General features: G+C 37.6%; 1 protein-coding gene across 2 annotated transcripts in view; it reads right to left on the minus strand.

Annotated features, from left to right (window-relative positions):
- Rapgef5 (Rap guanine nucleotide exchange factor 5) overlaps positions 1 to 22837 on the minus strand; it is a 187236-nt gene that overhangs the window by 41441 nt on the left and 122958 nt on the right. For both annotated transcript variants that reach the window (XM_010641103.2, XM_010641104.2), the window contains exons 11-13: positions 6023 to 6101; positions 2327 to 2471; positions 377 to 474 (exon numbers count right to left, since the gene is read on the minus strand). In XM_010641103.2, coding sequence (XP_010639405.1) covers positions 377 to 474; positions 2327 to 2471; positions 6023 to 6101 — 322 coding nt within the window. The remainder of the gene's footprint in view (positions 1 to 376; positions 475 to 2326; positions 2472 to 6022; positions 6102 to 22837) is intronic.

Consider the following 22837-nt stretch of genomic DNA (forward strand, 5'->3'; position numbering starts at 1 on the left):
TCTTTCATTTTGAGACATAAAAATACACAATCTACTACTAGATAAGCTAAGGGAGCAAGATGAATTTTGAGTCAAAATGTTCAAAACTACTAGGTGTAGTGGTAGAAGCCTGCAATCACAGCACTCTGGGAGGCTGAAACAGGAGGATTGCAAGTTGGAGCTCTGTCTGGGCAACTAGTGACATCCTGTCTTAAAAAAATAAAAAGGACTAGGTATGTACTTCTGTGTAAAGGCTCTGGGTTCAATCCCAAGTACTGCAAACAAAAACAAAAGAAAAAACAAAAACAAACAAAATCTAACAAAAATAAAAACAAAACCAAAATACTCAAAATCTACTTCATAGATGATATTCCAGTAAGAAAAATTAAATACTTACTGACGACGATGCATTCCAAGTATCTTTTGAAATTCTTTTAACTCTTTTTCAAGTATTGGATATTCATAGACATCATCCAGGACATTCCTATATATGGTCTGGAGAAAACAAATGGCAGCTGAAATAGTTTAATGTTAATTTTGTAAGGATTAAGATTAAGACAGTGCTGGGGATGTAGTTCTTGGCAGAGCATGGGCTTAGCATCTATGAAGCCTTGGGTTCAATTCTCAGAACCACTACCAACAAAAAGACTCAGACACCTGTTATCCTGCTCAATGAAATATGGTGGAATCCAAGACAATGTATGGGTTGACTCTTAGCCACTCTATAAAATGTGTAAGGTGCTTTACCTAGGGAATGCTGACAACAGAGATGCTACTGCCTACTCAAAACATCCATGCCTACTTTATATCTTAAAAAAATAACATCCACATAATCAACTGGAAAGAAAAAATATCAGTTTATCAGCTGTTTTGAAAATAACATGGGTTCAGGGAAAATGCCGGTTAAACTAGTTTTTAACTAGATGTCCAAATGTTACATTCAAAGTAATTTCCTTCACGAAAGACAGAAGCAGTTTAGGCACCTGCCTATTCTTTTTTTTTTTTTTTTTATTTTTATCATTGTTGGGATCTTGTACCTCTACACGACAGGTCTTGGTTCTCATTTTTCCCCTTGTCCCTGCCCTCCCTTCACCCCCTCCTCCCTTCCCCATCTATAAGCACTTTATTTCCATCTTTTCTTTATCTCACATTTTTTTCTTTTCCCTTATTACCCTTCCCCTACCCATCCCACCTTCCCTACACCTTTAGCCCCTTTATTCTCATTTCACAATGTCAGTAATCTTATTAGGATCTTATGTATTACTGCAGTTTATTCACACCAGAGAAACTATTCGGTATGTACACGTGTGACTTATTTATTTCACTTAGGCACATACACCTGCCTATTCTAAAATAGGTCTCTACTAGAATTCCATTCCAGTCTTTGTGTTAATGTGTACACTTCATATGGTTTGGGGAGTCAAAGGACTTCCGTCTACAAAGAAAATTGTGTTAAAAAGATATGGCAACCTATTAATAATTAAAAAATGAATCAATTTATTTAATTCAAAATGTAAATCTAAGTTCATTTTACAAATCATCATTGCTTAAAATTCTCAAATATATTCTTGGGCCAGGGATTTAGCTCAGTGTTTCTGCTGTCTGCCTTACAAGCACAAGGACCCAAGTTCAATCCCCAGTACCAACAAAACAAAACAAACAAATTATATATATATATATTTCTTAAGTTATATACTACAGGTGGTCAATGTAATTTTCTTCTTTTTGTGTTGCTATTGTTGTACTGGGGATTGAACCTGGGGCCTTCACATGAGCTACATCCCCAGCCTTCACCCCCACCACTTTTTGGAGACAAGATCTTGTTAAGTCCTTAAATTATTCAAGGTGGGCTCAAACTCATAATCCTCCTGCTTTAGGCTTCCAGAGTGCTAAGATCATAGGAATGTGCCACCATACCTGGCTTGTCAATGTAATTTTTAAATGATAATGCTTTATACAAATTTTGCAGATGTACATAGGAGTGGTTAAAGTTATAATAAATTTCAGTAAGTACATCAAAATCCGAAGTATATTTTTTTACTTTCCTTATTTATTTCATTTGCAGTCAAAATTCTCAACTTAAATAAGCATAAAAATTTCCTTCTGATTTTTTTCATAATAAAGTATTGAAAATTTAGAAAAGCTTCCTATATAGGAGAAAGTTTATTTTCAATTTGGAGGGACTATCAGGCCTCAGAAATAAAAATACATTTATACTTTCTATGAATCATGACCTGATAATCAAAACAGGTGAGTGACTGTTATCTACAAATGAGATCTTGAAATGTATAACTGAAAATAAAGCCAGTCACTTGGTATCAAAGACTACCTGGAAACCTTAGATTACCTTTAAAAACATTTTTGAATGTTCATCCTCATGTAGCCAGTCTTTGTACAGAGCAATCCACTGGGAAACCAGATGCAAGACTTTACGTTTCCTACAAGGAACATCTGAATTTTCTTCTTTGCCTTGATACTTTTTAGCAGAATAGGTGCAAATGGTTAAGAAAGAACATTGCGTTATTGAAATAAAAAATTACAGGGATCCACTTATTCTAGTCTTTACAAAATAGGCTAAAGCATATTTTCCACAAAAGAAGAAGAGAACATACACAGCGAGAGCAAAAGGTGGACACTGAAAAGAACAAAAGCAAACTGACAAAATGACTGAAGTATCCTCAGCTGGAGGCCACAGAGTTAAGGGCTGGACCGTCACACTGGCAGCTGCTGACAAAGTCCTGCAGGCAGCATGAGATTATTGTCAGTTCAGAGAGATCCTGGGTGGCCCATTGGATTCAAGGGGGCTTCTAGAGAAGGTCTGGCATCCTGACATGGGTGAAAACTATTCATAGTTACACAGATCAGATGGAGGCCAAATGTTCTTTGATTATCAGGGATTCACATTTTGTAAAACCAGTTATTTCTACAGTAGTTCTAAATGAGCACAGATTTCTGGGGCATAATTTGTGATATGATTCAAATCTCCATTCCTAGAAATTTACTTGAAAAAAAGAAGTTTGAGTAAGTGTGGAAACATAAAAGAAAAGGATAACTAATTTTCCTTTCCATTCAAATTAAATTTAAAAGATAAAATAGGAAACAATATAAATGATTCAGCAAGTGAGGAAAGTTAACTAATTACATATCCATTTAGTGGACTGTTGCATAGCCATAAAAATAATTGTCTACAGTACATATACTCATGGAACATTCACAAACTACTGCTGAATAGAAAAGCAAGTACAAACAGAATATGTTAGAACCCTCCATTTCTTTCTCTTTTTTTTTTTGGAGGGGTGGGTACCAGGGATTGAACTCAGGCCCTTTCGCTTGTGAGGCAGGCACCAGAACCACTGATCTAAATCCCCGGCCCAGAACCCTCCGTTTCTGTTAACAATGCTTATGTGAATAATAAAATTATCTGGAAGACTAGAGAGATGGTTAACAGCGGCTTTTCAATGTAATGAGATTTAAGAATATATGAATTATTTTACTTATAAGAATTTCCTGATTTGTATATAATGAATATGTATTAACCATGTTATTAAAATTAAATAAGAACAACACTGAAGGCAAAGTGAGTGCTTAAATGACTAGGAAGAAGACAGGAGCTAAACTAATCTTTCTCTCTCCAAAATGATAATTTCTGAGCACCTTGAACACATGGAAAATTTAACTGGGTATAATTATCCTAATTAGTTCTATTTATGTAAATATTTTTCTGCTTTTCCCATAAATATAATGGCTTCACTAATATAAAGAAAAAGCAGGAAATAGAAGAAATACCAACAACTTCTCTTTTTTTTAACAACTGTTTTTTTAAGTAAGTATATGTAAGTGAAGATATAAGCTTTTTATAAAAAAACAATATATATATATGCATTTTTTATAATTATAGGCCAGCAGAATAACGCAATTTCAAGAAACAACCATTCTTTGTATTCATAGTTACTAACATTTATTTGCTTAGCCTTATTCTTTCCTCTTTCCAAGATACATATTTTAAAATATTTATTGATTAAATTTGCATTTGTATTATCCACTTTCCTATATTAGATTCTTTCACATTTATTCCATGCAGAACTATACTAATTTATACATTTAGCTGGGGGTAGGGATACTGGGAGAGCTACACCTTCTGTGTAATGCATTAAATATTAGTTGGCCCAGGGCTATAAGCTTAAATAATGTGCTTTATGATGATAAAAGCTGAAAGCTTTTAAATTCTATTGCAATAAAAAAAATACTCATCTAAAATATCTAAGCCCAGCACAAATGGTGCTAATCTATAAATAATGCTTAAAAGTCGTCAGGAAAAACTATAGTGGGATATGAAAGAAATCATCACTGAGATGTGCACAAAAATATCTCACATTAAATACAGCTTTCAGAGGTTTGTTTATGGTTTGTAGGGCTTCACAGAAAGCACAGTATGCAAAAATAATGAAATAATCATGTAGAAAAACTCATAGTTTGAACTGTCTTGGATTTTTAGTAATCAATAAAAAGGATGCTAAAATTCTGAACTAAATTTTCAAATTGAGTTTCCAAGGACTCAAACATATTTATATTCAAGAAAGCTCCGAAAGATTCTTTAAGAACATCCTATGAGATATTAAATTTTAAATGATAATTAAAAATAATATTAAGATCATAGTTAAAAGTAATAGTTTGAAGACTATATAAACACTATAGTAATAATGAATGGCAGTTATTTACAAATATGTTAGCAGTAAAAGGTAGGTAAATAAGCTCAAAGATATTTTTCCCAAACCCTTTCAAAGAAGGAAAAATTCAAAACTTTTAAAATTATTGCTAAATTTCTTAATAACACTCTACTTAGAAACTATAGAAGAAATCTGCACATATTGAAATTTTCCAAATGTAAAACTAATAATGTTTCAAGATCAGTTCAATAAGTCAACTTCAACAAGTGTCAAAATATCTATAACATTGCTTGGTCATAGGACATAGTAAAGAACTAAATGCAATCACCATTTCTGGTTTATATATTTTTAAAGACAGATTTACTTTATGTATTTCATGGAGCTTTATAGTATTCTTTTAGGCAGAAAAATGTTATAGAGTTGGGAGACATGTAGTAATTATTTAATAGGAAAATTATATTGAATGACTATTATCAGGTCTTAAAACTTCAGCACACACACAAAAATCCATTTATTTAAACATTTTTATGCAAGTTGGAATGGAACCTTTGATTTTATTTATGAAAACATGAATGTTTTACTAAATGCTTAAATTTTTAAGTAATTTAATTTTACCATTAACAAAATTATCTATTAAATCTAAATTAATTTATTAAATACATTAATGATATTAAAACATATCTTTAAGCATGATGAGGCAAGAGACCAATTTGGAGACTTGTAGTAAGTGATATGGCTTTGCTCTGTGGCCTTTCAATGGTTCCAGTTGGCATTTCTTCTAGTTAGTGGGTAAAATTATAAGGCTTCCCCAACTGGTCAGTAATCTTGTAATCACATCCACCATTCTAAGAGAACATGCAAAGATAAAGCTCTGAAAAGATGACAGATAGTTCCAGGGGCAAGTTTAGCCTTCCTATGTGGGGGAAATAGCTTGTGTCCCCAGGGACACTTGCCCAGGAACATGGTATCACATATGTATATATGTTTTGTGCACAAGTGGTCTGACTCTTACTGATTCCCCTCTGAGGCCACTTGTGTAATAATGCCAATCTACTCAACCTCTTGACGTTGAGGTTTACCAGAAGGCCAATTTTACCTCCAGCTTTCTAAACAATCATAAGAAAAACATTTGAAGCAAATACAAATGGTTCAATTTACTTACATCTTACAACATGAAAATAGTAGTTCTACATTACCATTTCTCCCTGTCCATTCTGTCTCATTTCATCTTTTACCTTGGATATCATTACATTAATATTTAACACATCCACATGCTACCATGGAATTGAGTAAATTAAGAAAGGCAGTTAATTCGTAATGTGAGACATCTGTCTGAGAGGTAGTCAACATAGTATCCTAAAGTTAATGAAGGATATTGCCTTAACAGCGCCTGGCACAGGTCATCAGTCGTCATGAAGACAGTGTACGTGAGAAGAAAATCATCAAGGAGAGTCTCTGCAAAGAAAGAAAACAAATACAAGGTAAGCACAAAGGTGACGAGAAAGGCAGTTACTTGTCCACGTTGCTGAACAGTGTGCATCACAAAAACATGAGAAATGATGGAACTACTGTAGTAGGAAGGGTTAGGATAGTAGGATTTGTGTCAGAAAAATATATTATTCATTGAAGACTTGAAAAATTCTTCATACAGAATGCCGCAAGCATTGAACTATTTTTTTTCTTGCAAGGCTCTTTAAACATGCAACTCTACCTTTTCTTTCCCTCCTAAAACATCATTTATATTTGCAGGTAAACATGTTTTGAAAAACCAATGCATAAACAATGTGTTTTTGAAAAATGAATTTTGTAAGACTTCTAAGGTACATGCTCCAGTCCTGTTGGGAATGAAACCTTCATGTTCTAATAAATTAAAGCTTTCCAAATCCATTTACTTACATCTAGGGCAAGTACAATGGATAATAAAATCCAGAAGACACATCAAGTCCCAAGGCCATTTGCCTCCCTCACTTAAATGTGTGTATAAGAAGTTGGGAAATTGATGCATGATTTTCTTACTATTATGAAGAGATACTGAGCTGACTCGTTATAATTGATTTTTTTTTTTTTTTTTTTTTTTTTTTTTTGGTACCAGGGATCGAACTTGGGTCCTTGTGCTTGCGAAGCAGGTGGTGGAACCACTGAGCTAAATCCCAAGCCCTCTAGTTATAATTGAGGAGCAGGTACAGCACAGTTCAGCATACTTCTCCCTAATTCATTTCTCCTACTAACAAAAAGAGGTCGCCTCTTTGCCTTGCATGTTCTTGGAAAAGTGCAGCTTACTTGCACATGTAATATTGAGCTGCTAAACAGGAAGCTATGAACTCCAACATAACTTCCAAAATAGTGGATGCAAGGCAGTGATTTTTAAATAACTGCTTCTGTCTACTCTCCTTAAAATTAATTTTATAAAATGATTTCATTTTTACATTCTGATCAAATTTTTAGTTTTATGCAATAGTAAATTGTACAGATAATGTGATTATATGCTAATATAGACTGCTTATGCTTCCCCCAACTTTGTAAACTGAAACTTTACTCTCTAATGTGATAGGAGGTGGAATGTTTGGGAGGTGATTAGATTACATAAGAGGATGAGGTGGATCCCTCATGAGTGGGCTTAGTGTCATATAGGAGTCCTAAGAGTGGTTGCTTCCTATATCTACCATGAGAGAACACAGTGAAAGGGCTGTGGGCAGTGAATGAGAATGGAGTCCTCAGAGACACTGACTCTGTCGGCGCTTGGACTTCCTAGCAACCAGAATGAGAAATAAAGATTTGCCATTTATACAACATTCGGTACATAGTATTTTGTTATAGCAGCCTGAGCTAAAAAAATACTCAATAGCATTTGTGTTCTCCAAGATCTACACTTTAGGAGGGCCAGAGATTTAGCTCAGTGATGCCATGCCTGTCTCGCAAGCACAAGGTCCTGAGTTCAATCTCCAGTACTGGGAAAAACAAAACAAAACAAAACAACACTTTAAAAATGTGTTAGTACATAACCACCTCGTTCAGAGCTCCACAGTTCTGTTAAAGACTGGATGAAAGAAAATTTCCAGAATTTTTAGAAAAACCAATTAAATTTATTGTAATTGATACAAACAGCAAGTCTACATTTATAGATACAAAACTGTTATGTAAGAAGTTGTGGGTGATACCTGTAATAATATCAGCTGCTATGTTTTTATTTCTATGTTTTATTTGGCTATAGAACATTAAGATAATTCTGACCCACTAGGTAAGTGGTTGTCAATGATAACCTTAATAGAAAGCTTGCTTTTAAAGTTCAAGATGCCAGGTGTTAATGAAGAGAGTATGAGAAAAAATTTCAGATATTTTTTAACAGCATCCTTTTCAAGACAATAAATTTGACAAATGGCACTTAAAATGAAAAAAATCAGCCTAAACTTAGAATGTTGTATTCCACTGCAATATGCCAGCAATCACAGGTCTAACTTATTATTGCTCCATGGCAAAAGCAAGTCTCCAAACTGTGTGCCTGGGCTCTGTAGGCTGTGGGGTGGGGGAGAGGAGAGGGGTGTGGGAAGGTGGGCATCAATTAGGCCTAGAAGAAGGAAGCTATGGTGGTGGGCCTTGTCAGGCACTGCACTGCCTGCATTCACAGAAAAGCCAGGAGACCCCTACTAAGAGTCTTTGCAAAATTTCAAATAAATGCACGAAAAGGCAGAAGAAGCTTTATTCTAAGATCTGCCCCCAAACTAGTTAACTTGGTAGCAAAAGTTAATGACTGGCCATCACAATGAAAACTTCACAGAGTGACTTTCATTACAATTTATAAAATAATGAAATTAAAATTGACCATTTACATAATCCTGACTCCCTAGGATATTTTGGCAATACAGTTTAAAAACTATCACTTTGAATTTCTGTGAAACCATTGATAAATGATAATGCTAAATGTGGTTGTCTCAACTTCTCTGGTCTGGTTAGAATTTGAGCTGAGTCTTTTTTTTTTTTTTTTTTGCGTGTAATATAGTATTAGATATAAAAACAGCAAGGACAGACAACACAGTAGCCTAGAATATATTTTAGAGTCTTCACTGTAACCTTATAGATAGGAGCCACCAATATATAAAAGCCACCAGTGACAGCACTAAAAGTTTCACATACGGGGCTTTTAAATGCTTGATGTAACACATGAGTTCACACTCTTGTGTGCTCTCACACTTAGCTGCATCGAATGAGGTTGGGACTGTTCTCTAATCAAGATTTACCCCATTAGCAGCAGGTTTTAGAAAAAACCATTAACCAGTCATTCTGTTCCAGAGCAACCCTAGGCAACGAACGAAGTGACTACAAGAGTCAGATGAGAGGTGCTGGGAAACTCACTTGGCATTCAATCTAATTAATCAGCTCACATACCACAATATTTTGTTAAAGGCTGTGACCCAGAAATGCTTATTTTTCCCTATGCTACTACCATATTTAATATTCAACAGCATTTATCTAATTATCTCTCTGCCATAGAAATATTAATTAAAATAAAAATGAGGCTACATGAGAACATCTCAAGTTAAACTCCTAATGAGTAAAATCGTTAAAAATCCTAATGAATAGAAAAAAGATTCCCAATACTCCTAACTCCAGTCTTTCTCTTTTTAACAACCATCTTGTTCCTTTATTCTTTTTTCAACATGAGTATTTTTTGCTACAATATTCTGAAAGCAACTGAGTGATATGAATAAAAAATCTATAATCAGAACGATGCACTTCAAGTGCAAGATCATTTTATAATAGCTATGCTACAAAACAGGCTATCCCATTGGTATTTACAGATATTTTTAGAACCACAATGGCTATATGAATGATCCCCTGGTGACTATTAGGCAACAATAGGCATTTTAGAAAGACTAGCAAATCCACTAGCATCCATATTAAAACACTATAATTATCTATTATATCACATAGTGTTTAATTAATAGTAATTTAAAACTGAAGGCAGAAAAGCACTTTTGTGTACATAAGAACATCTTTCATCGAAACAAATCTATGGTTGTCAAATACACTGACATTCTAAGTGATGAGATGCATTCATTTTTATTTCTAACTCTGTGAATACAGTATCTAGGTATTAATATATCAATATCCCCTTTCTTTTAAGTTCTATTCATTAATTCTAGTCCCAGATCCTTGGCTCATCACTAAACTTTTGGGAACAGCATCCCCATTCTACGAAAACAAAAGGTGGTTTGGGATGACGACGGGGGAATTGAACCCAGGGTCTCTTGCATGTTAAGCATGTGCTCTACTATTGCGCTACAGCTCTAGACTTCCAAAGGAATATTTGTTGCAGTGGCTTTCTGAACTCTAACAACATAAAAGTAACATTCAGATAATCATCAAAACCAGAAAGTAAAAATTATTATAGTGTTAAGTTCTGTGTAACTTGAAAGAAAATGCATCAATGTGCAGTCAAAATCTATAGTCTTGATGTAAGTCATTCTAAAATTGTCTAAATTGGGCATAGTGGCACATACCTATAATCCCAACACTAGGAGGCGGAGGCAGGGAGATCACAAGTTCAAAATTAGCCTAGACTACACAGTGAGTTCAAGGCCAGCCTGGAGCACAGCAAGACTGCCTCTCCCTACCCCACCCCATAAATAAATAAATTTTAGTCTACAATTAGTCATACCTATTGATGTGATACATGTCACCTGATACTATTTGCAATCCTTACGTATAAGGAAGCAATTATCTATTTCATTTGATTTTATGGAATATATGAAAAACATTTTCTCACTTTCATTTTAGGTAAATGCTAAAATCCCCAAGTTATTTCTGCAATACACAAGGGACTCTAGAATATCCTAGAGTTGTGGAATAGTAAGCAGTTTGGTTACAGATCCTTTTTAGAGGTTCTGTTATGGCAAATGAAATCAAATTACAGAAACTGATGTATGAGTTACCAAAAGGGTTAAGCAAAAATGCTTTTGCTGGTAAAAACCCCCAAAAGCAAAGAAAAGCCTCTTGATCCCTAAAGTACAAAAATCAAGGAATATAGGATTACTTAGGAAAAATTATAGAAATTTACCCTGGTTATTTTATCAATACACATAAGCAGAATGCACTGCAATAATAAACCCACTCATCTGTGAGGGTGAACTCCCGAGAAAGTAGATGGAGAGTTCCGACAGGCAAGTGCCTAGTCGCCACCCGATCTAACTATGGTACTGTGACTATTCTTATTCTCTGTGCTCTCTTATATTCCTTCGAGTGCTGTGAGCAGGTGTTTCACTTGTATGCAATGGGATTTAAGGCACTCTTAAGATCTGTCCTACTGAACTTGGATTTCAAGGAGCCAAGAAAAGCTCTGAACTCAAAAGGACATTACTGGCCCCAGAATGGTAAAATTACCATTATTTTTTGAAAAGTACTGCCAAAATGTACCCTGTAATTTGATTAAGCACAAATAATTTTTTAGCATCCCGGGGACTTAGCTCAGTGGTTTTGCTGCTGGCCTCGCAAGTGCAAGAACCCGAGTCTGATCCCCGGTACCAACAAAAAAAAATTTTTTTTTAAGAGTGTTTGAGGTTTGAACGGTAAAGTGCTATGCCATTAAAGCTGTGATTCTTCCCCTATGGACCTTACATTTCTGATATTAATGACCTAAAAATATACCTGTTTGCCGCAGCTTTTAAATTCATCCAACCCCTCCCCATTTTTTCAGTTTCACTGAAATTTTTCTTAGCTACTCTAAAACTACCAAATCTTGATAGTTTTGGATTTAGCTATTTGTTGCCAAAGAAATGCTTAATTAGCTGGGTGTGGTGGTGTGTGCCTATAATCTACTCAGGAGGCTGAGGTGGGAGGATCGCTTGAGTCCAGGAGTTCTGGGCAGATCAGGTGTCCGCACTGGCACTGCGTTTGGCACCAATATGGTGACCTCCCGGGAGCGGGGACCGCCGGGTTGCCTAAGGAGGGGTGAAGTGGCCCAGGTTGGAAAAGGAGTGCGTCGAAATGCTTAATTATTTAACTTTGGTTATATAGCAAATCTTACAGGTCATCCCTTTGTTGGCAGGAACTGACTGCAGACAGGGTTTCAATGTGCTCTTCAAATAATCAAATCTATTTTTATGGTAGCTTGGAAAATTCCATTGTGGAATCCCATCATTCTTTCTCTGAAAAAGGATGATTTGATTTGAATACAACAAGTTCTGCATGCCTAGAGTCCCAGTTACTCCAGAGGCTGAGGCAAGAGGATTGCAAGCTTGAGGTCAGCCTGGGCAACCTAGTAACTTGGTGAGACCTTGTCTAGAGTAAAAAAATCATAATAAAAATAAAAGGGACTGGGGATGTAGCCCAGTGCTCCCAGGGTTCAATCCCTAGGTACCAGGAAAACAAAAACAGGAAGGATATTCTTAACTATATTTTAATCCATACACTGCCTTTTCGGAATGTTCCTAGGAGGAACACAGAACAATTGGCTACCTTCTCCAGACTGGCACACGGAACAGGCTGCTTGCAGGTGATCCTAGGTTTAAGTGGTGAGAGGCCCCGGAGCAGCTGCTCTGCTACCCTATCAGCTGCTCTCTATTTGTACCTTGCGTGTGACTTTCAAGCCTGCTGTGAAGCTTGGGAAACAGTGAAAAGTATATAAAGATAAGCAGAGAGCCTGGACTGACCCAGTGTCATCTACAGCACGGGAGAGTGAACCTCTCTGAGCCTTGGTTCAGTCGCCTGTTAAGGGGACATCACACTACACCTAGCACAGCTGTAGGGGAGACTCAACGGGGCAGTGCAACTGCAGCAACTGGCCGAGGACCTGCTATATGCCAGGCCCTTAGCAAATACTATTTGTTCTTTACTTTCACAAAATACAAGTTTTACATTCTGTCCCAACTTTGCAAGGGCTACTAATCAACTGACAAAAACTGAGTACTGAAAACTGACTATGAACTTCCAAGAAGAATTAGGTGAGAAAGGCAAAGTAAATGTGAACGATGGAAGAGATGTAGGGTGTCCCTGGCTGAATCGCAAAACTGTGACCTGCTACAGGGTACATCCTCCAGATTCCTACCACTCTCCTGGGGCTGGCTTCACTCGCTCACTTTACATGTCTGTGGGCATCAGGTCTATGGTATAGTTGTGAAATAGTGATAAAAATACTGCATAATATAATCAAAAGGTAAAGCTAGAAAAGTAGAAGCTAGACAAAGGAGCCTGAAGCTGACTCCCTAGAAGAGAAGGGAATGGAAGTTTTCAAGGTGAGGAGTGAGAAGAAAAACACTAATGGATTAGACCTGGTGCAACCAGAAAGCCACACAGGATAAGGAAGGGGGTTTATCTTTAAAAACTTGTCAAGCTTGTGCTCCTAAGTTATCCTACATGAAGATATTGTCAAAAATATTAAAGACCAGAGCTTGTGAAAGAGGTTAGAGCTTACGGTTATGGCAACCCCTGTCTAAAAAGGAAGGCCGAGTTCTCAGATGAACTGAGAGGAAAGGAAACAAGCATTTTTTTTTCCTTCCTTCCTTCCTTACTCTTCCCCTTTCTTCTTTTCTTCTCCCTTCGCTCCACCCTTTCTTTTCTTTCAAGTGTCAGAAATTACTGTGTAGCCCAATCTGGCCTTGAACTCATGAGATCCTCCTGCCTCAGCCTCCCAAGTGCTAGGACTACAGGCGTGTGCCACTATGCCTGGCTGACAAGCTGTGTTGCAAGAAGTGACCTGGGGTGGGTATTCAGATACATATTTAGGTGTGGTCAATGGTAAGAGAAAGGTGCGTTAAGGAAGGGGAAAGACAAGAGAAAGAGAAAGAATTGGGAGAGACAACTGTAATAGAAACTCAGAAGAGGGAGGATTGGAAATGTGGGGGTCAGAAATGTTGAATTCTGCTGGGAGGAAATCTTATTAGACTGAGCATTCAGAGGCTTTGCGTGGCTGATCCCCGGTCTGATGGCTCTGGAGAGATGCATCTTGGCAATGTGCTAGTCAGCTAGAGGAACTGAGGCTGGTTTGATTAGCAGCCTCACACTGTGTTTTCCCACAAAGGCTCTTAATACCCTTGTAGGCTCACTGATTAGAAACAGCAGTTGCTCTCAAAAAAGAACCAGGAGGTAAAATATCTTCGTGATCAATGCAAGTAACTTTTTATTTGACAGCATAGATCAGAATGTGGGATTCGTCATGGGTCTGAAATCTTCAATACCAACCTGCCAGCATCTAATAAAAATGAATATCCTGGTTCTAAGATTCACGCAAATATAATTGACCTCTCTGAGCTGCTGCTTGCTCACATGATTAACATTGCTTAATGTGTTCTTCAGACACAAACTATTCCCACATGCTTGGCAACTAAGTGTGCAAAAGCTTCAGGAAACAGAGAAAAATTATTTTAAACATAGTATCTTAAATTAGAAGCCTGGGGCATGGTTATTTCAAGCAGTTAATGGTCACTTTAATATCTGAATCAATTCAGGTCCCCCCGTGATGCTTCTACCTCTCAGGCACCACGAGTGCATTATCAGCTTCCTTCCAATGAAATTACATCATCATTGTCAACATTAAACATTGTGAGTAATTAAGCATTGAATTTTAGAAAGGAACATTTTTTATCTTATTGTATCTGCTTAACAGAAATTCTAGGGCTACTAGAGAGATGTTATTTTCCTCCAAGTTTAGAGTGGAGACTAACTGCCTCTTTTACAGCTCAAATTTAGCATGATAGATAAAGGAAAGACAAACAGATACTGTAGTCTGCAAAATTCTCTAATTTAGAGAATTTAGACACAACTAAGCAGAAGGGAGGCGCTTTCTCTGCAACCTCACACAAACCTGTAACTCCCAATGGAAGAAAATTTAATACACACCTATATTTAAAAATATTCCTTGGATAACACAAGTCAGAGCCCACCTTAGGTAGTTCTGCATTTAGGATGTCTCGAAAAGGGGGTGGGATTAGGAGTTAGCTCAGCGCAAAGACCTTGTAGCTCAAAAAGAAAAAAATAGTGTATCCAGGACAAACACATCACGCCTTTGTGCTCCCTGTGCCAGAGCATTCATCAGGGTTCTTTGTAATAACACACAGCTGCTTTCTTTTACACACAAATGAGAGGGAGATTTGTGGTGTAGGGTCACAAATATATATATATATCTATATATATCTATATCTATCTATATATATATATATGTATATATCTTTGGTCAGCAACCATTTATTGAACTCTTGTTACTAAAGCCTGAGCATGGTCTCTGCTGTGGTCGACAAGTTATTTGCAGGGTTTTCCAATCTGGCTGGTGACATACCTAAAAGCTCAGGAGCCTCAGGCTGATGAATTTTCCTCTGGTGTGAATGAGCAAGGCTCCACGCCTCCCCACAAGCCCCACCCACTGTCCACCCCATCCCCGCAAGTACTTTAGCCTAGAGAACCCACATGTGCTTCCAAAGGCAAGTTCTTGCCATGCATCGGCACGACAGCAGTGGCGCCAAGGTGCAATGAGGAAAAGTAGCAGAGGGAAAATGACAGCAGCCACTTGATTTTTAAATGACCATACTACTGCAAGCCCCCTTTATTTGATCACACACTGGATGTCACTACCAGGATCTGAACTCCACACCCGCCCTGGGAGGTGGGTCTCAAATTCTCTTCAGATGGTGACACGAGGTGAGAAGCTGACTGACCATCCACCTGAGGATCCCAGCAAGATCATGGTGCGGGGGTGCCCAAGACCCAGGATGGCTCAGCACTCTAGCTGGCTCTGCACTGCACTTTGCTCCCTTGAAGCCGTGGCTGGAGAGTCCACGTGGGGCAGGGAGCTGTGCGAGCTTGTGCAGGAATGTCATGGGGTCCTACTGGGCGGGGGTGGGGGTGGGAGGCACTGACCCCAGGGTCTTCACACTGAACCACATCCTTGGCCCATTTTAACTTCTGATTTTGAGACAGAGTCTCACTTAGACACTAAGTTGCCTAGCTGGGCTCAAGTTTTTATTCCTCCTGCTTCAGCCTCCCAGGGTGCTGGGATTACAGGCATGCACCAAAAAGGTCTAGTTGAACTGGGTCTTTTTATTGTTCTTACATCACCAAAGATGACCCATGGACTTGGTTTCCTTCAAGCACCAGCCCGATAAGAGTTCCTTATTTCTACTCAAACCGTATCTCATTTTAATATTCTTGAACACTTGACTATAACAAATAGATATGACAACAGCCAATTTTGCATTTGAAACAGCAGAACTGACAATAACACAGAAGGATTAAGACTGTACATAGATAACTCATGCTACTGAAATGTTTTAATGTCAATTATATATATTACACTTTAAAAAAACCTGAAATGTTAAGGTAGAAACTAAAAAAGATTTTTTTTTTACAAAGGCAAATCATAAACTCTTTCCTTCTGAATAAATGTCCCCAAATTAAACATTACAGGTACTGAAAGTCATTAGTCACAGTTACTATTTGTTCATTCTTTGCTAAATCAAAAGAATTGACTGGTCACAGGTTTTTTTTTTTTTTTTTTTTTTTTTTGTACTGGGATCAAATTTGTGCCTTGGGCTTGCGAGGCAGGCAGCAGCACCACTGAGCTAAATCCCCGGTCCTTGCATGTCACAGCTTTGATGGTTTTTCATCTCCACGACAGATCATGCCTGCAGTCCAACTCCTGGGTAAACAGGTCATTAAACATGTAGTCGCTGTCACTGAACAAGACTTTTGGTTTTGTTTTAAACTAAGTTTAATGGTACATTTTAGGTATACAATATGATGACATTCATCATTGGGAACTTGTACCTTTACATGATGTATCTTGGTTCTTATTTTACCCTATTCCCTTATCCTCCCTTCAACCCCTCCATCCTTCCTATTTACAAAGACTTTGTTTCCATTTTTTGCTTTTCGCATATTTTTTCTTTTTCTTTTTCCTTTTTTCCTTCCCCCTACCCCTCACTTCCCCTTCCCCTTTGGACCTTTTCTTCCTCTTTCACATTGTCTATTATACATTTTGATCCTTATTTACACTTTGTTTCTCACACCAGAGAAACTGAGTATTTATACATGTGTGTCCTACTTATTTCACTTAAGAGTCGAAAAAGTTTTTTTTGGTGGGGGGATTCTATATATGTGTTTATATGTATGTGTATGTGAGTATCTACATTTTTAGTACCCTTATGCTAAAGGTATTCACACAAACTCCTCTGTTTTAAATGGATCCAATATGTTCATTTTGTTTTGTTTTTTGGTGCTATGGATTGAACTCAAGGCTACATCATGCTAATATGTTCTCCCACTGAGCTACATCCCCACCCTTATTTTATCTCATTTTGAAAGAAATGTACTACTCAAACCTAAAAACATCTTAAGTCTTTCTCTTACTATTAAAAACCACATACCTTATAGACATCTAATGATACGAGTTCTGAAATATCACCAAGAATAAAATATAACAATAAAAATAAAACTTTTTATACTCTCAGTACACTAAGTGGGTGTCTACAACTGAATTCTGACAATAACTACCTAACGTTAGTACACACCTTCACAGGCCGAGGGCTCAGTCCTACAAGACTGCCTCTCTTTAGATGAAATCATGAGTCCCTGGTTGTCACCTGTACTTCTAACCCAGATGCTATAAACTGGGGCTTTCCACAAAGCCTTCCTTGGGCCTGATAAATGTTGTAACAGTTCACAAAACTTGGGGACATACTTTCTGGTCCATTATAAAGCCTAATAAAAAGGATGAAAGTTCAGTGGACAGAGAACTGTGCAAGATGAGGTCTGAAAGGGCACAGAAGTGTCTGTCCTGCTGCCGTTGGCACTTTCATCCTCCTGGTACCAGGGATGGATTTCCCTTCCTGGAAGTTCTCCCGATCCCACAGTTCAGGATTCTCAGAGGCACACGTTATCAAACCATGAGCCACTGGCAATTAAATCAATCTCCAGCCCTTGAACTTGGCTGGGAGCGGTGAGAGGCACCTAAAAGTTCCAATCCTTGAGGGACGCCTTGGTCTCTCTGCCTGCCAGGTGCCTTCTGAAGCTGTGTAGACCTGACCACCAGTCATCTGATTCACACAGAAAAAGTTACTCAAGCACCTGAGGCTCAAGGGTCTTAGAAGCTTGTGGTTGCAAAGAAAAGACGAAGGACCAGTACTGAAATAAAAGACTCTCCTCTAATCTCTATGACTCAGGAAATCACATGAATCCAGGAGCTCTTTGCCATCAGGCAGAAACCAAATATATATTTCTTTATCATGTCACAATATTATCTGGAACTATATACTACAATCTCATGATAAATGTACTCATGCCATAGCTTAAAAATCTTCCAAGACATAGTATACAAAATATTTCTCAGTATACATACAATATTTCTAAGAATTTTGGGGTAAAAGATGTAGAGTTTCCAAACGTGCGTTCACTGGTCCAGATCAGACCTGAGAAGGGTCCTTACGGGTAAGTTAACCTTATGTGTTGAGTACACGCAATGTTATTGTAAATATTCACTTTTGAGGTGACTATAATAGCTAATTCAAACCACTTGGTGGGCTTTTTAAATGCTGTAAATCATGTTTAGGCTTCTTTGAAGAAATAATTAGGTAATTGTGGACTCAGATCTACTACAGTATCAAAACTAACACAACTTTCCATCTATCAAATTATATGCCACGTTTCCTTTCTGTAAGAATCAAACTTTGACTTTATTTTTCCTAGGCATCTTGCTCCCCAGATATTTTATTTTATTTTAGGTTTATTTTTTATTTATTTTTTAATTTTAGGTTTTTTGAGACAAGGTCTCACTATGTAGCCCAGGCTGGCCTTGAACTCAAGGCAATCCTTCTGCCTCACTCTCCTAAGGGCTGGGATTACAGGCCTGTGCCACCATGCCCAGCTCTCTCTGAATATTTTAAAATCAAAATAAAACAGTGTATTTATACCATTTATAAATTACCATTAGAGTCTTTCTATAGTATGCAGCCAGGCCTAAGCACAATACATTTACACTGAAAATCTTCAGAGGTTCAAGCACATGATGAGCAATATAATCTGTTTCTCACTGAAAGCAGGAAAAGACAGGGAAGGATGGTAATATATGGAAAATTGAACCTGACCTCAGTACTGTGGATTTCTAGAATGTGCTGAAGACATGTTTGCCTTGCATGTTTTTGGTTTCTGTTTTGATTTTTCTTGTTTTGTTTTTTGAGACAGGGTCTCACTATGTAGTTCAGACTGCTCTGGAACTCACTGTGTAGCCCAGGCTGGTCTCGAACTCGCAGTGATCCTCCTGCCTCAGCCTCCCGAGTGCCGGGATTACAGGCATGTGCCACCAGATCTGGCTGGTTTGTTTTGAAAGAACAAACATCTCCCCCAGGAGATGGTCAAGTCATGTAAACTGCCACAGCATGCCAGTCAGCATTAGAGTCTGAGCTTACTAAAATCATGCTGCAAAAGTCATCACTAAAACTAAAAACTGAAAATGGCTTGCTGTGCCTCCAAATTCAGATCAAACTGAATGAAGACCTAGGATTCCATATTTTTTATGTCCAACTCAGGGGAGAAGATCCAAAATTAGGACAAAAAGATCATACTTTGCTCTTTTTGGGGGAGGTTTGGTGGGAAGGGTCTGGGGATTTAACCCCGGGGCCTTGAACATGCTAAGTGTGAACTCTGCTGCAACTGAGCTACTCCCACACCTTTTTTTTTTTTTTTTTTTTCCCTTCACAAGGACATGGCATGACACTGGATTCAAGATACCTTTAAATCTCTTACACAAAAGAAAAATAGGGCCAGGAGTGGTGGTGCATGCCTGTACTCCAAGCACTCTGAGGTAGGAAATTTTAACCTCAAGATCAGCTGTTTAACAATTAGCAATTTAACAATTTAGCAATGTAATAAGTTAGCAAAACCCTGTCTGAAAATAAAAAATGAAAAGGGATGTAGCTCGGTGCGAAGGCCCTGGGTTTAATGGTTCAATCACCAACAGCCCCAAAAATAGAAGAGAAAAAAAAGAAAAATAAAAAAGGAAAGAAGAAAGGAAGGGAGGGAGGGTGGGAAAACCAAGCAAGACTAGAAGAAAATTTATGAGGGAAACTTAACTTGTGCAAAGTACTATCTAAATCTTTCTTAATTCATGTATGTTTAAAGCACATTGAAAAAAATATAATAAGGGAAGTAGTATAAGCTTACAAACCCCATTCACCAACAATATACTTTTTCAGCCTGTGAATTTAAATACAAACATCAGCCAGGCATGCAATGGGCAATTTTAACTTGTGCTTTTCATGTTTACGCTAAATAGCACTCATTTAAAAGACTTAGGGGATTCACCAAGTATCCTTCTGTGCCCAGTACAGATGAGACCAACAAGTCTGGAGCAGAAAAGGGAACTGCTCTGGAAATTAGTTTCTGTCGCTAGACTATAACAACACAGTTGGGTTTTTGTTTGTTTAGTTTTCCATATTATCAGTTCACCCATATTTAATAATGTCTAATTTCATATTTACTTCTAAGGTTTGGGGAAAGGATTGCCAGTCTAGTAACAGGCTTACGTGGGAGACAAAAGGCTACAAACAGAATGAAAAGAATGGTTTCAATCACACAGTAAGGAAGCCCAAGGGCAGAAAATGAAGATAATGGGAAACGGGAGGGGAGACTGCAAAGAGAAATGAGGAAGAGCTCTGTACAGGTACGGAAAAGGCAAAAATCCTCCCACACAAAAAATACTCTTTTAAGATATGTGCTTGTCAGTTATATCAATTCTGTGACATCCCATCCTTTAAAGGAAGCAGTCATTTGACTAAAACATGGAAATGAACACGCAGTGATTATAATCACCAACTGCCAGCCGCTAACATTCCTGCTTCACATTTATAAGTGTGTCTGAAAGTACGCACACAATCACACAGGTTTTTCTCTCTGTTTTCAAACTCAGGACCTTGTGCTTGCGAGGCAGGCACGATGCGACTGAGCTAAATCCCCAGCCCTCCATTTTCTGATAGAAGGCTAAATTTTACTAGAAGAAAATGTCATAAACATTTTTAAATTCAGCAATGACGTCTAATAATCTCCCTTTAAATCCATCTGTGGTTTGGGGAGATGATACAACATCACTAAGATATTGACATTGCCATAAAGTTTCAAGTAACCTTCCTCTCTCTCTGTCCCCCACCCTCTCTGTTCTTGGGATCGAACTCAGGACCTCACCCATACTAGGGAAGCACTCTACCGCTGAGCTATGGTCCCAGCCTTCAATTACTGTAATTTCAGTTGCTAGTGTTTCAGGAAACCATTGTTGTGTTAAGACTATTAGGTTGTCAAACACATTGCTGCTTCGGTATTTTGTGTCCGTGAATTTCAATATCTGTTGTGCTTTTCAATTTGCTGCTCCAGAAAGGCCTGACTTACATCACACATTGAAATGAGCTCCTGGAAATAGAGCTGGACCCTGGCAAAATCACAGCTTTCTATTAAAATAGTGATATTAATTACTAGTACACATTAAGTTTGCCAACAGACCCAAAACCTCCTGGGAAAATACAGTTCAACATTTTAAAGATTTGAGAGGACAATTTTCCTTTTAAAAGAACAACTCCAGTTAGCAGTAACCTGAGAAACTGTGCTGCAGAGATTATTTTTTCAAAGAACCGTTGACAGAAAAAAATAGAAGTCACCTTTATTTATAGGGCACTTCAAGGCAGACAGAACATATGGAGAAAATGAAGCTGTTATTTGTATCATTTATTTTCATTTTAAGAATTAACAAGTTATACAAGGATTTGCTAGTCAGAAGAAACCCTCATTTTATGTCATACAGACTACAGAGGTAGGCCGATGTACTCATACCCTGTAATACCAAAACTGAGGACTACAATTAGAACTTCAAAATTCTAAAATTGTGACTTACCAGAGAGGGCCACTGGACTCTATTTGAAAATAGATTATAATATTATATTTTGACTCTTGAAATTGAAATTGACAACTCATGCACATACTTATGGCAATTCTCCGTATGCCAGAATATTTACTCGTAATAATTCATTTTCCAATCATTCCTGAAAACTAGAAATTTGAAATTATTTTCCTATGGTTTTATAATACTCAGTGTGTTCCAGTGTGCTCTAGGCTTAACTTGAACTTTCCCTTTATAATGCCAACTGTAAAATGCTCACCATTTAACAGCAAAAAACACATCTGGTGAGCTAAGTGTGATGTCCCTTTTGTTAAATTTACAGTTTGAATTACTTGATGCTTTACTCTCTACTTTATTAACAAGTATACATATATAGCTGAGTGTGGTGGTTCACATTTATAATCCTAGCACTCTGTGAGGCTGAGGCAGGAGGATTACAAATTCAAGCCCAGTCTGAGCAATTTAGGGAGGCTCTGTCTTAAAATTAAAAGGGGGAGGAGCTGAGGATGTAGCTGATAGAGAGAGAAAGAGAGAGAGAGAGAGAGAGAGAGAGAGAGAGAGCGCCTGGGTTCAGTCCCCACTACTGAAAAAGTATACAAAACTGATGTTCATATGACAGTCAATAATGAATAAACAAGGTGGGAAAATTAAGTTCCATGAAGATGCTTATTTCTCTACATAGATCCTTACAAATTTTGAGAAATCACTGCATAAACTACATTGCACTCAAAAGTTTAATCTCACTGGAAAACTATAAAACTTTTAATAACTTTTCATGTGAAATAATTTGTAATGTCAGAATTAAAACTCTAAGCTGGGCACAGCGGCACACCCCTGTAATCCCAGCACTCAGCGGGTCTGAGGCAGGAGGATCACTGTGAGTTCAGGGCCAGCCTCAGCTACATAGAGTTCAAGGCCAGCCTGAACTGGATAGTGAGACTCTGTCTCAAAAAATCAAAAATAAATAAATACAAGATTAAAATTCAAATTATAAACTATAGCTCACATGTAGAGTAAACATGAACATGACCGAGTTTTTAAAAATGTACTCCAGTGGTCCATTCTCACTCCAAGTGCGAAGGACCCACTTCCTTCTCCCTTTGCCCACTGGTTACGCTGCGACGAAAACTTCCACATCTCCATTATTAGTCAGTGTATTTAATGATCTTATGCTTCGGCTCAGTCTCCCTTCATTTCACCTTGCTTCATTACCAACAAGAGTATTAATTAACCCACATCTACTCCAGCGTAAAAGCCTCAATTCCCTTGTTATCATACATAACATCGCATGTTCAAAGGTGGAGTGAACAGATTAACCCAGAAGATG

This window comes from Fukomys damarensis, unplaced genomic scaffold, assembly GCF_012274545.1.
Source record: "Fukomys damarensis isolate Sample0158 unplaced genomic scaffold, DMR_v1.0_HiC HiC_scaffold_4, whole genome shotgun sequence".
Taxonomy (NCBI): domain Eukaryota; kingdom Metazoa; phylum Chordata; class Mammalia; order Rodentia; family Bathyergidae; genus Fukomys; species Fukomys damarensis.